The sequence below is a fragment of the Palaemon carinicauda genome, chromosome 31 (genome assembly GCF_036898095.1).
Source record: "Palaemon carinicauda isolate YSFRI2023 chromosome 31, ASM3689809v2, whole genome shotgun sequence".
In the NCBI taxonomy this organism is placed as follows: Eukaryota; Metazoa; Arthropoda; class Malacostraca; order Decapoda; family Palaemonidae; genus Palaemon; species Palaemon carinicauda.
The window spans coordinates 73987026-74003651 of NC_090755.1; the positions used below are offsets into that span (position 1 = coordinate 73987026).

General features: G+C 45.2%; 1 protein-coding gene across 1 annotated transcript in view; it reads left to right on the forward strand.

Annotated features, from left to right (window-relative positions):
- The first annotated feature begins 1649 nt into the window (after positions 1 to 1649).
- Positions 1650 to 16626, forward strand: part of LOC137624538 (ashwin-like) — a 55667-nt gene continuing 40690 nt past the window's right edge. Inside the window, exons 1-2 of the mRNA XM_068355420.1 lie at positions 1650 to 1817; positions 16148 to 16323. Coding sequence (XP_068211521.1) covers positions 1689 to 1817; positions 16148 to 16323 — 305 coding nt within the window. The 5' untranslated portion in view covers positions 1650 to 1688. The remainder of the gene's footprint in view (positions 1818 to 16147; positions 16324 to 16626) is intronic.

Here is a 16626-nt window from a genome sequence, read left to right on the forward strand (position 1 = left end):
TAGAACTGTCACAGAAGCAAATGCATTTAGTATTCTTGTTGTAAATACCTTGAATGACCTCCTTGAAAATGTTACTGGTCCTTTAATAAGCGCCTTCAAGAGTAGATTAAATGGCCACTGATATCCAAAGTATAGCCTAGTCTAGTCATAACTAGCAGTAAAATTGTGTGATAATGTGATTATGGCAAATATTGATAAAATGATCACAATTTTGAGATATGATTTATAATACCTGGGATGAAGTCGTTAACCACAGAGTCAGAAATTCAGTGTGAAATTTAATATATTATTTGATATACGGTGTCAAACTGGTTATAACCACAAATATAAAGTAGAAAAGTACAACATTTAGCAATATAAATTGTGGAAGTGGGACCCAAACAAGATATCATAGGTGAGTGTTAAATAGGTAACTAATTCGAAAGGCACGAATGCATCTATAATGGTCGACCATCATAGGGGTATGTGAAGTTAAAAAATAGATTATTCTTTGTAATGCCCTTATGCCTAAAACGCACTTTCTCGCTCGGTGAAATGCGTCGTGAGAATTATTTTACTACATTTTTTTTTTTTTAACAAATGATCCAAAGCTCTGTATCGTGAAATCGTGCACGGAGGCTGGCTTGTGCCTTTTTACAGGGTTGCCGTTCGTACGATAATTATCGTACATGTACGATTATTTTTTGAGTCTGGTGCGACGTACGATACATATCTTAGGTACACACACACACACACACACACACACACACACACACACACACACACACACACACATATATATATATATATATATATATATATATATATATATATATATATATATATATATATATATATATATATATATATATATGTATATACATATATATACATACATATATATAAAATTATATATATATATATATATATATATATATATATATATATATATATATATATATATATATATATATATATGTATATATATATATATATATATATATATATATATATATATATATATATATATATATATATATATATATATATATATATATATATATATATATATATATATATATATTTATACACGCACACACACACACACACACACACACACATATATATATATATATATATATATATATATATATATATATATATATATATATATATATATATATATATATATATATATATATATATATATATATATATATCACCCACGAAAGGCATTTAATACCGAATTCTATCTTGGGAATATATATCCACTTGGAATTCAAAAAATGAATTCCAAGTGAATATATATTCCCAAGATAGAATTCGGTATTAAATGCCTTGCGTGGGTGATAATTAAATTGATTAAAATCACGTGTGCTTGTGATATATATATATATATATATATATATATATATATATATATATATATATATATATATATATATATATATATATATATATATATATATATATATATATATATGTGTGTGTGTGTGTGTGTGTGTGTGTATGTCTGTGTGTATTTAATTTAACAATTACACTAAAATACCTTGAAATAAGTCATTTATGTTATTACTTAATAATTATTTTGAAAATGTGTACGATAATTTTGGGTGAAAACAATAATTTTAAGGCTCATGTACGATAATCCAGTGGAAATAATCTGGCAACCCTGGCCTTGTTGTTTCTGAGTCTCGGTCAAAACAATCATGGCCCGGCGTGGACGCTTTCGTGACATTACCTTCGATGCCCCACCGGAGGAAGAGAAGAAAAATGAAATTAGCTATATGCAACCGGAAATACTACCGGTGCAGTTCATGGAGACAATCTTAAAAGAGGTAAGTGACCACCGGTACGACGCAGTTCCTGTTTATTGTAAATGCCCTTCAGGGCTTCATTGGACTACGTTACCCCTAAACTACTGGCAGTAATTCATATTTGGGTCTAGGTCAAATGTCACTTTATGTATGGCTCGTTTCTGGTTAGTCAAGGCTAATTTACGTCTTCTTTCAATACCTGGCTTGGTTAGTGTAATGATTTAGCAAGTTGTTTGGTAGTATGTCCCCTAGGGTTGTGGGCATTTCCCGGGTTTCTTCCTAGGGGTTAATGGAGTTTGTTGGGACATACGATATTTTTTTGTATTGTCAAATCGATAAAATTATAGAACGACATGGGACAACATTTTGGTAAATTTGTATTGTATTACAGGGTGTGATTTCGAACTGAAAATATATGTTTTCTTATAGTAAATAACGTGATGTAACCGAATTTGACCTTCATTTCAACCGCAAACAAACAGATCAACCAATTCAGCTAAGTTTAAGTTGTCGAATTGGTTGATTTTATTACGGATGAAATGAAGGTGAAAACCGGTAAATCACAATATTTCCTAAAGGAAAACATATATTTTCTGTTAAAATGGTTAAATATAAACAATGTTGTCATATATGATGGGTTAAAATATTTAAATATAAACACTAATTCAACGGCGACGCTTATAGATGTGATGCGAACGATAACATTAGCAACGTTACCAATGATACACAGTTACCAACGATGACGAATGGTATACATTTACCAACGGTACGATGGCATTACTAGCGATAGCAATGCTAGATATTTGCAAACGTATTTCAAATAATTGTTCCATATAAGTTTTACACAATATATAAAAAGTACAAAAAGGGCACAGAACCTAACAAACCCACCTAACCTAACCTAGTAGTATGATAGGTCACAAACCTCAGGTATTTACTGAGAACGGTAAAATTCTCCATGTTACGAATAATACACAACGTTACCAACGGTACGGTGACATTACTAGCGATAGTAATGCTAGATATTTCCATACGTATTTTAAATAACTTTCCCATATAAGTTTTACACTATATATAAAAAGAACAAAAAGGGCACAGAACCTAACAAACCCACCTAACGTAACCTAGGAATTCCCCGGTCACAAAACACACAACATATAATGACTATTGAGGAATTACTTACGTTTTTGCAATTAATATTATCTTCCATGGGGGTAGACGGCTTTTTCCCAAAAATGTACATTTATGATAAGTAACGTTATAACCACAACGACGTTTCTTTTTGGTATTAGGAATGATGGTTTCGGTGTTACAATAAGATACGTAAATGTCTTTCCTGTAAGATAGGAGGGAAACAGCACTTGGAGCACTGTAAGGGTTGAGGAATTACGTTGTGTGATTTCAGGAAAATATCAACATTGGCTGAAGAATAATAAAAATCACCATGGAATTTAGCAAATGATTTTAGGTGTGGAATACTGAAGCCGTTACAAGTATCTGTAACTTCCTCCATCGCAAAATACGAAAAAATAAACCTCACTTGAAGTGACGGACACCTTACTAGGCCATAGGTTACAAGGGAAAAGGTTTTGGTATGAACAGACCACGTAAAGAGACAAATGAAGGGGGTAGGGGAATATCAGTTGACAACCCCCTTGTGTAAACTTTGAATAGTATCGGTTCGTGATTGGGTAACAGAAAAACAACAGAGTGTAGAGGGTAAAAATGAATGAACTGTATAGGGAAACTAGTCCAGAGAAAGTATTCATGTATGATAAATAATATTGAATGGGAATATAAAATGAGATGATTTTAAAAGGAATAGGATAATAAAACGAGTAATAGGTAGGGGAAAAGCTTCTGCGCAGGGGGGAGGGGTTTCTGCGCAGGACGAAACAGGGTTGCCGCCAGGTTTTCCAAGTGAGGAAAGGCCAACGTCTGATCAACTGCAGCTTTAAAAGGCCAACCTAAAAGTAGAAAAAGACTGAAAATATAGCATTTCAGGCTAACCAATTTCAAAAAGGCCAAATTTGGGTATCTAGGACAAAAAAGGCCAAATTTTGAGTTTTGTTGGCCCGAAAAAAGCCAACCTGGCAACCCTGGGACGAAACTGGTGGGCACGAACGAACGAACGTACGGGTGCTAATGATAGCATGGCAAGCTAACATTTGATCTACATCAGACGTTGGCAGCACTGGTTACTGTATTTTTTCATGAGACAATCTTTGCAACGGCGCCTCCAAAGTTTATTCAGATACAGTATACTGTTTTGTATTTTCCTCCGATTATTATACATTCAAAAAGTTAATGTATATAGAGAAGAAAAGGCTTGTTTGTTCCGTAACTGAAATACAAACCACGCTATTTACATGGGGTAATTACTTCGGCGTAGCTGAATGACGAACCATAAGAATTTTAACGAGGGTTTACTACCCCACCGCTAGTTAGCGGGGGGGGGGGGTAGAGAGGGGTAGCTTGCTACCCCTCCCCCCTCACACACACAGTGCGTGCTTCACTTTGCTTTTAGCTCGGAGAGACGACAGACCTGTTTGCTTTTTCTTTCAATGTGTGTTTGAAGTTGGCCTCTATTCTTTCATCATGCGTACGTGCCCTGGACAAGCCGGCCGCCCTTGTGGTACCTTTATGTCGGCCTTGGACACCGATCCTCACTCCTTATGCCCTCAGTGTAGGGGCCAACGGTGTGATAGGACTAACGTATGTATCGAGTGTAGGGAGTGGTCTACCTCCCAGTGGGAGAGGTTTGCCCGGCGACGCAAGAAGGCTAAAAGGGATATTTCTCCTTCAGAGGCTTCTTTGAAGAGAGAAAATTCCAAGACTTCTTCCGTAGCCCTTTCCTCCTCTGAAGCTCCCACTCGAGCGGTCTCTTCCGAGAGGCCGGCAAGTGGTAGCGTAGACTGTATTGCTGTTGACCGATCCCAGGGTGCGGGAGAGGTAGTTGCCTCCCATAGCAAGGCAGCTGCCCCTCCTCCCCTGGAGGAGAATTTAAATATCGATTTGTCTGTTAATAATAATGATTTATTATAGCTTTGGGCTTCCTTGGGGTTTCAGGGTTCGGCCTCCAGGGAAGCCCTGTTTGACATGATCAAACTGGGTGCAGCTGTTAAACAATCGCCGACGACAGCAGGGATAGATCCTCTGTCGGTCGTTGACGTTGTTGTAACGGAGGCATCGAGTGGTTCTGCTCAAACTCCTGTGCCTGTTGTTGCTGAGGTAGCTGAAGGCTTAGGTTTCCCCTCCGAACATCCTTCGAGGGAGGAACTAAGTCCTCTGGTCTCTTCTGCTGGTGATTCTCCCCCCCCAGGGGGAGTTCACTAACAGAGAGTCCTCTGCAGAGGCCCTACGAAGGTCAGAGTTCTGATCCTACGGGCATTTAAGGCGGAAGGCTCGTCCTCCCCTTCGCCGTAGAGGCCTTCCTTCTCCTCACAAGGGAGTTAGGAGGCGCCTCTTCGGCTCGTCATCCTCGCATTCCTCTGCGGAGGAGACAACTCGCCGATCACCGTTCCTGCCAGCTACCACCTTAGACCTCTCCAGGGATCGTTCGCGATCCCCGTCGGAGGATGGTCGTCCCTCGGGACTTTATATCCAGTCACCCTCCAGACATGCTGTCCTGCCATCTCCTTTTAAGGAGGATGCGCGCTACGTGCCATCTAAACCTGTCATTGCGCAGGCACTGGTCCCTTCGGGGCAAAAGGGTAATGAGCGCAAAACTGCGCATCAAACCCTTGCGCGCCCTTTTGCTGTTGCCGCTGATCCTGATTTAGCGCCACGGCGCTCACCTGCGCGCGAGCGTGCAAATGTTCCAGTTACACGCCAGGGTTCCCCTGCGCGCCCACAACCTTCGGCGCGCCCGCGCCCACCTGCGCACATGCGCCTGGCAGTTCCTGATAAACGCGCGGTTCAAGAGGCACCTAAGTTAGCGCACATGCGCTAACAGGTGTCTCTAGACCCCCAACACTCTTATATTACTAAGAGTGATGCGCGCCAACCTCGCGCTGTTCCTGTTATAGCGCAAACGCGCTTGCCAACGCACCAGCGCGCTTCTACATCACAGCGCGCAGTCCAGGAGGTTCCCAAGATAGCGCATGGGCGCTCACGGGTTCCCCTGGACTCTCTGCTAACTGCGCACAATGTTCCAGTAGCGTGTGATGTTCCAGTTGCGCGCCCAACCCTACATCGCACACCTACACGGTCAGTTCCTGCTGCGCGCCCATCGCAAGAGCGCACACCTGTGCGCCCACGATCCCCTGCGCGCCCGGTGATCTCACGTTCGCCTAAGGCACCTGCGCATGCTGCTTGCCCGGCTATCTCACGATCGCCTAAGGCAACTGCACAACCTGCGCACCTCTCATCTGCGCGCCAATGCGAGAACTCGCCCTTGCGCTATCACCAGGCTGCGCAATCACGCCCGCGCCCGGTCGTGACAGACACTCGCCAGCATGCTACCGCGCACTCGTGCTCATCAGTAGCCCATCAGCCCACTCCGCGCCCTCGCATCCAGCCTTCTATCCCGCCTCATAAGGTAGCTCCTGTGCGCCACACGCCCTCGCCATCTCCTAAGCGCGCCCTCAACCTCGTACGCTCACTCGCGAGCGCGAATATCCTGCTGCACATGATACATTTACGCTCGATCCAGAACAGGGCTTTTCACGCGATCACCAGCGTGATCGGCGCAACGATCGCCAACGCGATCACGCTCGAGTTACATCAGGGGTACAAGCGGACAGGTCGTCATCGCGCTCCCCTCCCCGCAATCGCCGGAGGAGGGGAGGTTTCTGGACAGGTCTAAGAACCTTTCTTCTTCCTTCATTGCAGATTCTCAACAGGCGAACCCTCATGTGTCGACTCCTCCAAGGGATCGAACGATCCCCTTCCCTCCAGAGGGAGTATCTGACAGCGCGACTTTCAGCCAGCAGCCCTGGTTTGGCACCATTGTCAGAGCACTTATGCAGGCAATGAAGCCTGCCTGTGCTTTCTGACTTGGGTCACAAATCAGTGGCAACTTCCTCCCCCTGAAGAGGAAGAGAGGAGTCCCAGACGTGGTAACTTCTCCAAGGACTATCTTGTCTCCTCACAAGTCCTTACGTAAGGCTCCTACTCCACCAAAGACTTTCTCTCCCTCCTCTGCGGATGAGTATTACCCATCCTCAGGAGAGCCGGAAGATCCGGTCCGTTCCCCCATCGCACCAATGGGGTAAACTCCGCCGCTTCCTGAGAAGTCTCCTCGTATAGCGGTGGCGAAGGCCTTACATCCTTCATTGCTGGAGTCCTGCATCCCTCCTAGGAGGGAGCCGAAGGACTCGAAGACTGTTCCCAAGTCTTCCGCAAGGACCCGACAGGAACCAGATAGACCTTTGGAGAAAGTCCGCGTCTCCCCAGGAAGAGCCTCTGGGGACGGGAGACTTCGCTGCCAGTCCGTCAGGAGGAGAGCACCAGGAGTCAGAACATGCATTCTGGCAAGTCCTGACCCCCATGAGGAACCTCAATGGGATTCCAGACCCAGAGATTCCTCCTTGTTTTTCAAATTCTATCTGCTCCCTTGAGAATTATTACTAAAATCTGAGATTACCTACCCTATATAGACCTGATATAGACCTCCAATAATATGAAGAGTTTTTCCCTAAAAGGAATTTTTTTTGCCAGATATGGATTTTTTCATTATGGTAAAAAATTAAAACCTTAAATATGAGGGAAAAATATATGAAACAAAAATTGGAAAAAGGGCTTCATTTCATTGTTTTATAGTGATTTCTAAGTTATTTACCAAATTTCAATGCTATATCTTGGAAAACTAAGGGAGACTATTGAATTTGAAGGTCAATAAGTATAGTTTTGAGATACGGGCGTTCAAAGTTTTTCTTTGTATTTTTACAAAGACAATATTGATAAATAGTGATTGTTATGAATTTTATGTTTTTTGTGGGGTATTTATAAAAGAAAAAACGTTATTTATCATAATTTAATCATAAATGAAGATCCTTTTTGCTCAATATCTTGCTTCTTTTGGCTCTTGTGAGGCAAGGTGGTCTCTCTCTCTCTCTCTCTCTCTCTCTCTCTCTCTCTCTCTCTCTCTCTCTCTCTCTCTCTCTCTCTCTCTCTCTCTCTCTCTCTCTCGAAATTGTCTTTTGCACTTTGAAATGATAAATTTCTTGCCAAAAATGAGAAAAACAAACGTAAAAATGAGGGAAAGTCAGAAGGCGTACAGTTTTTCATTTTATTTTTACAAAGGAAATATTAGTCAATCCTGATTATTATGAATTTTATGTGCCTTTTTGGATATTGATAAACGAAAGCAAAATTATTTATCATAATTTACACATAAACGAAGATCCTTTTGCTTAATCTTTTGCTCGTGTCAGGAAAGGCCGTCTCTCTCTCTCTCTCTCTCTCTCTCTCTCTCTCTCTCTCTCTCTCTCTCTCTCTCTCTCTCTCTCCTGAATGCTTAGAGCGAATTTTCTTCTTTTTTTTTTTTTTTAGCAAGATGTTGAAATTGTCTTTTCCTCTTTGAAATGATAAAATTCTTACCAAAAATGATTAAAACAAACTTAAAAAAAGAGTAAATTTCATAGGTCAAACTCAGGCATGTACTCTCTGAGATTTGTGGTAGGATGGTAGGACTGAAAGATGAAGGGTGTAATACTACATCGTATGTGACTTGTAGAAGTTATACAGATACCATTGTTCTCAATTTCTTTTACATTAAAATGTAATAATTATCAAAATTTACAATAACAGAAGAAATACTGCATTTAATTGTAAGGAACAATTTTTATGGTTTATTGAGCTACTTTTACTAATTACCTTGTAACTATGAAAGTAGGAGGAATTTTGACAAAATATTTCGTATACCCATTCTCCATTGCCATACTAAGCTCAGTGAATTTTTTCAGAATTTTGTGTTTTTCTTCCTATACCCCCATATACAGTATTGGCTGCCCCCCCCCCCCCTTCTTCCTATACCCCCATATATTGGCATTCCGGCCGGCCCCCCATAAGCCTCGCCCTTAGACTCAACGGAATGGACATATCCTCATCGCTAGAACTTTCTTTACTCATACGGAGTTATGAACTCACCTGTCCTCCATCTGAACTAAGACCTCCCCTATGGAACGGGGTTCGAGTTCTCAGGTCTCTAAAGAGACCTCCCTATGAACCATTATGCCAGGCAACAGATTTCCACCTCACTTGAAAGACGGTGTTCCTACTAGCTTTAGCTTTGCCCAAGCAAGTCGGTGATCTTTGTGGTCTCGCATACATCATCTCCCATTCAAATAGCGTAGGTTTGTATTCCAGTTACGGAACAAATGACAAATTCGAAGAAAATTTTATCTTTCCTAACGATACAAACCTTTAGCTATTTATACAAACTTACCTGCCGACCCTATCCCCCTTGAAGTCCTACCTCCAAACAAAGTGAGCTGAATAACAGGTGTGTAAGCGGGAGCAGTAGCAAGCGGGAGCAGCTAACTAGCTGAATGGTTATTCAACCCTCGCTAAATTTTAATGGCTCATCCTTTCAGCATCGCTAAAAGTACAGTACTAACCCCTAATAAATAGCTATAAAGGTTTGTATCGTTCAGAAAAATACAAATTATCTACGAATTTATCATTTTTCATAACTAAACAAACCTTAGTCCTTTACTCATACTTTCCCATCATCACCATAACCCTAGAAAGTCCCAGCTGCAATCAAAGTGAATACTTGGTAAGCAAGCAAGGGTGCCAGAGCTTCCCTTTCCCCTAACTACCGAACACTTGTTTACACCTCGTTATAAAATTTTAACCGCTGTCTATTCCAGCTTTTCTGTTCTCTCCTTTATAAAGGACTTAGGTTTGTAAAGTTAGGAAGAACATAAATTATCTCTAAATTTGTCATTTTTATGATGTATCTTGACTCGGTAATACCAGCTCATTTGAAAATGGTGTCTCCCAGAGGTGTTCTTTGTTCCGTAACCGAAATACAAACCACGCTATTTAAATAAGGTATTACTTTCGGCGTAGCTGAATGACGAGCCATTAGATTTGTAACGAGGGTTAACTACCCCCTCGCTAGTTAGCGATTGCGCGTAGTCACCTTCGCGCCCACGGGTTCCAGCTCCTACCGTGCGCACTTCCAGAGGTGGACGGGACACGACGTGCCCACGCGCCCATGAGCAGTCTCCTTCACGCGCTTCTAAGCCTGCTGATCCTGGGCCTCATCTGTCTTCTCCAGATTGCGCACATGCATGCCAGCGATATCCGGTGCGTCCGCGCGCCATCACTCTTCAGAACGCCCACGAGCCTGCTCGCAGAAGATCACCTGTGCGCCCACGCGCAACCTCACCTGCTCACCCTGCGCGCCATCGCTCGCCTGCGCTCCGTCGTTAACCTACGCGCCGTCATTCTCCTGGTCGCCAACACTCGCCCGTGCGCCCACGCGCACCCTCGCCTGCGTGAACATTCGCCCGCGCTCGAACCTGGGATTGTTCCATCGCGCGAGCCCAAGCGCGATTCCCTCCAGGTTTCGCAACGCGAGCTTCCTAGCGAGTCTTCAGGAGTGAGAGCTGTCAGGTCATCTTCTTCTTCCCCCCCCCCCCCCCCGCAAGCGCAGATCAGCGCGCTCGCAGGGGAAGGAGAGATTTTCAGAGAGGTCTAGGCACCAATCTTCTTCCCTTTCTTTTGAGGCAGGCCCGATCCCCTTCCCTCCAGCGGGAGTCTCTGACACTGCGTCTGTTAGTAAGCTGCCATGATTTTGGTACCTTATCAGAGCTGTCGTCCAGGCTGTTAAGCCGGCCTTAGCTGATTTGGGTCTCAAACCAACGGCAGCTCCGACCCCACTGAAGAGGAAGAGAGGAGTAGAGATTGTGGTGACTTCTCCCAGGGTTAAACTGGCTCCTAAGAAGTCCGTAAGGAAGGCTCCTTCCCCCCCTCAGACGTTCTCTCCTTCTGTGGACGAAGCTTTTCCGTCCTCAGGGGAATCTACCGAGGTGAGACCTTCTCCCACCACACCAATGGGAGAAACCCCACCGCGAGTAGGAGAATCGTCCCGTGTTGGGGCGGAGAAGAGCCCTCAGACTTCGTTGCTGGAGTCCTGCATCCCTCCTAGAAGGGAACCAAAGGACTCGAAGGCTATCCCGAAGTCTTCTTCCAGGATTCGACCAGAGCCAGCGAGACCCCAGGAGAAGGTCCATGTGTCCCCCTAAGTAGAGCATCTGGGGACAGGAGACTTTGCTGCCAGTTCACCACTAGGAGAGCAGCAAGAGTCAGAACATGCCTTCTGGCAAGTGTTGACTCTGATGGGGCATCTCAACGGGTTCAAGGACCCTGAGATCGCCCCTCGTGAGGGCAAGGACACGGTCCTGGACCAAGTCTTTGGCACTCAGAAACCCACTAAGGCCAGTGTGGCTTTGCCTTGGTCCCAAGGTGGGGAAGAGTGCCAGGGATAAGGTTGAGGGCCAGCTCTCCGAGCTCGCCTCCTCCAGCCGTTCCACTGCTGGCAACAAGCTCCTCCCACCTCCTCGTGTCCAACAGAGGAGGTATTTTGAGATCATGGAGGAGTCTTGTTTAGCTCTTCCACTCCACCACTCTGTGGAAGAGCTTACCAGGGGAGTCTCTCTTGAGAGACTCCAGCCGGCAAGTGACATTTTCGGCAAAGGAGATCCTGAATCAGGAGAAGGTCGTAAAGTGTGCCATGCAGGCCACTTCGTGACTGGATGTCTGGCTGGGGTCTCTGGGCATCCTGCTGCAATCCGAGGATCTGTCCAAGGAGAGCACCAGGAAGGCCCTGGAGACCTTCCTCCTTTCGGGCACACGCACCATTGAGTTTCTGGCCCACCAAGTCTCGAACTTGTGGGCAAACTCGATCCTGAAGTGACGTGATGCGGTGACCGAGAGGTTCCACTCGAAGGTCCCAGCCGTGGATGTCTGCAAGCTCAGACACTCTTCCCTCCTGGGAAAGAGTTTGTTTGAGCCCAAGGATGTGGAACAGGCGGCTGAGAGGTGGAGAAAATCGAACCAGGATTCTCTTCTTCAAAGGGCTCTTACAACAAACCCCTATAAACCTCCAGCACCTCAACAACCTCACCAGTCCAAGACGACGAAACCAGCAGCGGCAGCAAAGACGACGGTGTCCAAGCAGCAGCCCTTTCCTGTCAGACAAGAAAGGCAAAAAGTCCTCCAGGGGAGGCAAGAATCATAGAGGGAGCGGCCGAGGTCGCAAACGCTAGGATTGGCAATCCCCCTGCATGTCCACCAGTGGGGGGATGCCTGAAAAGTTGCGCATTCAGGTGGCAGCAACTCGGGGCCGATTCCTGGACGATCTCCGTGATCAGTCAGGGATATCGCGTCCTGTTCATAAAATCTCTTCCTCCCCGACAGCGAATCCAGTGTCGTTGAGCTCCTATGCCATGGGATCGGCAAAGGGGCTAGCCCTATGGGCAGAAGTCGAGACTATGCCCAAGAAGGATGCTCTCCAGGAGGTCGTCGACGGCTCCCCAGGTTTCTTCAGTCGTCTCTTTCTTGTAAAGAAGGCGTCTGGAGGCTGGAGACCAGTCATCGATTTCTCAGCTCTGAACAAGTTTGTCAAACAAACTCCGTTCAGCATGGAGACAGCAGACACGGTCAGACTTGCAGTGAGACCGCAAGACTTCATGTGTACACTGGATCTGAAGGACGCGTACTTCCAGATCCCAATTCATCCGTCTTCCAGGAAGTACTTAAGATTCAGCCAGACAACAAGATCTACCAGTTCAAGGTGCTGTGTTTAGGTCTCTTCCCAGCACCCCAGGTATTCACCAGAGTGTTCACCCTGATTTCTTCGTGGGCACAGGATCGGCATCCGTCTCCTCTGTTATCTGGACGACTGGCTTATCCTGGCAGACTCGGAATAGACCCTTTTTCGACACAGAGACAAGCTTCTGGGAATTTGCCAAGATCTAGGGATCATAGTATATCTCGAGAAGTCTTTTCTGCTTCCATCTCAACGACTGGTTTATCTAGGCATAATATTGGACACCAATATCCACAAAGCCTTTCCATCAGACGACAGGATAGCAAGGCTGAGGAGGGTCGCAGATCCTTTCCTCAGACGAGAAGAGCTTCCAGCCCAATCGTGGTTACGTCTCCTAGGTCACCTTTTCTCCTTGGTCCCGTCTAGTTCCAAACGGCCGCCTCAAGATGAGATCCCTGCAATAGCGGCTCAAGTCTCGGTGGAATCAAGGCCACGATTCCCCGGTCATTCTGGTCCCTATGGATCCTGCGGAACAGACGGACCTTCAGTGGTGGGTGACAGACGAAAACCTCCGAAAAGGAGTGGATCTTCTCGTCCTCCTCCCGGATTTGATGCTGTTCTCGGACGCTCCAAAAGAATTGTGGGGGGGCCCACGTTCTGAACCACAGGACCTCAGGCCTATGGTCAGAATCAGAAAAGTGCCTCCACATAAATCTGTTAGAGATGAAGGCTGTATGTCGGGCACTTCAACAGTTCCAACAAACCCTGGCGGGTCACTCCGTGGTGGTGATGAGCGACAACACCACGGTAGTGGCTTACATCAACAAGCAGGGAGGTACCTTTTCACAACAGCTATCCCATCTTGCAGTAGAGATACTGAGATGGACCGAAGTCCACTCGATTCCACTATCGGCTCGCTTCATTCTGGGCAAAAGGAATGTGCTCGCCGACAGTCTGAGCAGAGCATCGCAGATAGTGAGTACCGAGTGGTCTTTGGATCCTCTAGTAGCCAACAAAGTCCTGACTTTGTGGGGTTCCCCCGACATTGGACCTGTTCGCGACAGCCTTGAACTTCAAGCTTTCGCTGTAGTGTTCCCCCGTCCTGGACCCCAAGGCACTCTGGCAAGATGCCTTCCAACAACGGTGGGACAACATCGACGTTTACGCCTTCCCACCGTTCTGTCTGATGAGAAGGGTGCTCAACAAGACCAGACTATCGGTCAACCTGTCAATGACTAATAGCTCCGCTATGGCATCATGCAGAGTGGTTCCCAGACCTTCTGCAGCTCCTGACGGAACTCCCGAGAGAACTTCCTCCACGACACGAGCTACTCAAGCAACCACACTGCAACATCTTCCACAAAGCCGTAGCATCGCTTCGGCTTCACGTTTGGAGACTATCCAGCATCTCATCACAGAGAGAGGCTTTTCGCAACAAGTTGCGGAAAGGGTGTCTCGATACCTGCGAAAGTCATCCGCAGGGGTCTACCAGGCGAAGTGGAGAGTCGTCTGTGGTTGGTGTCGTGGAAGGGGTTTCTCTCCCCTCGATGCCACTATTCCAGCAATAGCGGAGTTTCTTGTGTATTTGCGGGAAGAAATGCACCTTTCAGTCTCGGCAGTGAAAGGCTATCGCTCAGCCTTAAGCCTGGCCTTCAGGCTGAAAGGAATGGACATTTCCTCCTCGCTGGAACTTTCTCTACTCATACGAAGCTACGAGCTTACCTGCCCTCAGTCGGAAGTGAGACCTCCTCCATGTAACGTGGTTCGAGTTCTCAGGTCTCTTAAGAGACCTCCGTTCGAACCATTACGCAGGCTTCTGATTGTCACCTGTCTTGGAAGATGGTGTTCCTACTCGCATTGGCCTCGGCCAAGCGAGTCGGCGAACTTCATGGTGTCTCGTACGACATCGCCCATTCAAGGGGATGGGGGGAGGTAACGTTCGGGTTCGTCCCTGAGTTTGTGGCTAAGATTCAAAATCCTGGGATTCCGGACCCACGGTTCGACTCCTCCTGGATTTCGAGTCTCTCTGTAACAGATGACCCAGACCATCTCCTACTGTGCCCAGTAAAGAGTCTGAGGCTCTATCTTAAGAGAACAGCTGCAGCTCGTCCTCGAGTGCAAGCATTGTATGTGAGCACAGGAAGGACGAAGAGGAGGGTCACTAAGAACACCATCTCAGCATGGATTCGCAGGGTCATCCACCATTCCCTGAATCCAAACCCTCCTCCGTCACGTCGCCCTAGAGCACATGATGTCAGAGGCATCGCTACGTCCCTGGCATTCACGAGAAACTAATCAGTGACGCAGGTTCTACAAGCTGGGGTCTGGAAGCGTCAAACGACCTTCACAGCCCACTACCTGCAAGACGTGACCCACAGGAGGCTCGATACGTTCTCTATCGGCCCTGTGGTGGCTGCACAACAGCTGGTCTAAACCTCAGGCTCCTTAATGGACAAGTAGCAGAAGGTTGAGGGCATTGTTACTTGGTTTTAGTCTGCATGAATGAATAAGTATGCCTGGCCCTTACTCTTTTCTTCATCCTCCCCTCGCTTGCAGAAAGCAGCATCCTGGGTTCTCTGCACAGCTGACCTCAAACCACTGTAGGTAAACCATGCTTCCTTGTGTTCCTAGTATTAAGATAATACTGTCGCGTCCCCCATACCCTGACGAGGTGGTATTGGGAACATCCTATCCTATAATTCCATCTACAGGATTCCAGGTCAACTTTCTAGGACGAGTCTCACTTCATTCCTTCATACACAAGCTTACGTAGGCCGCACGTTCCTTGCAGAGCAAGGGATTTGCGAGGTGCAGGGACTCCTTATCTCGAGTGCAACACACTCGGTTTCTGAGTCCCTGGGCAAAGTCAAAGCCAGTAAGGCTGGGACTTACCACCCTACCTAAGGGGTAAGTCACCCTATTTAAATAGCGTGGTTTGTATTTCGGTTACGGAACAAATGACATTCGTAGGTAATTTGTATTTTTCCTAACCATACAAACCTTAGCTATTTAATCATACTTTCCCGCCAGCCCTGTCCCCCGTGAAGTCCTACCTCTAAGCGAAGTGAATCAGTTCACGGGTGTGTGAGGGGGTAGTTAACCCTCGTTAAAAATCTAATGGCTCGTCATTCAGCTGCGCCGAAAGTAATACCCTATTTAAATAGCTAAGGTTTGTATGGTTAGGAAAAATACAAATTATCTACGAATTTGTCGTTTTCTGGTATCATTTGACGTTGCTATTCTTGTATAATATGTTCATGGTAATGATGATGTTATGCTGTTCTAATTTGTCCTGTAGGGATTTTTTTTTAATACTTTACTGTATATGGAGCTTTGTTTTGCATTTGTGGTGTCCTGACCCCAGATCCTTACATGGAGAAATAACACATTAAACAGCTCTATAACATTTGGGGATCTTGAGACTTATTTGATAACCCCCACACCACAAATGTCAACTTTTGTGAATCTGTACAATACTTTTATATCTAATTGATAGTTGTAGAGAAAATGTAATACAGATACTTATAATTATAGGTATATAGATCTTGAAGCATTTATATTGAATAATGTTTATTACCACTAATTTTGTTGTTGTGTTTGAAGAATTTATTTTTATTGCTTACAGAGAGGTATCAGTTCAAGTGCATTGTTAAATGCTGACCGGAAAACTATTGTGAAAATATTTTACAAGCACATCTCCCCAAAATACCAGCGTGAATATCGTGAAAACAGAAGAGGAAAAATTCTTAAAAAAGCTAGACAGAAGAGGGAAAGGAAAATTGACAGTGAAGACTGGAAAAAGTAAGTATGGAATGGCAATGATAAATACTCTATAGTACTACAATGTTTATGGATTTCTATAAATCTCCCCTGATGTTCATACTCCTTTTTTTTCAAAACTACTTTAATTAACATCGCTCGTAAAAGTAAATTTGCTCCGACACTAAATACAAACCCTTTCACTCTTTAATAGGGAATATACTTTTGGCTTCCCCTTGTAAAGCTATCCGTCCCCTCCCCCAAGTGAGACCTGTTCCTTTTCTGATGTGTTTCTGGCGTGGGTGTCCCTTGGATTGACCGACCCCCCTTTGAAGAAGGCACTTT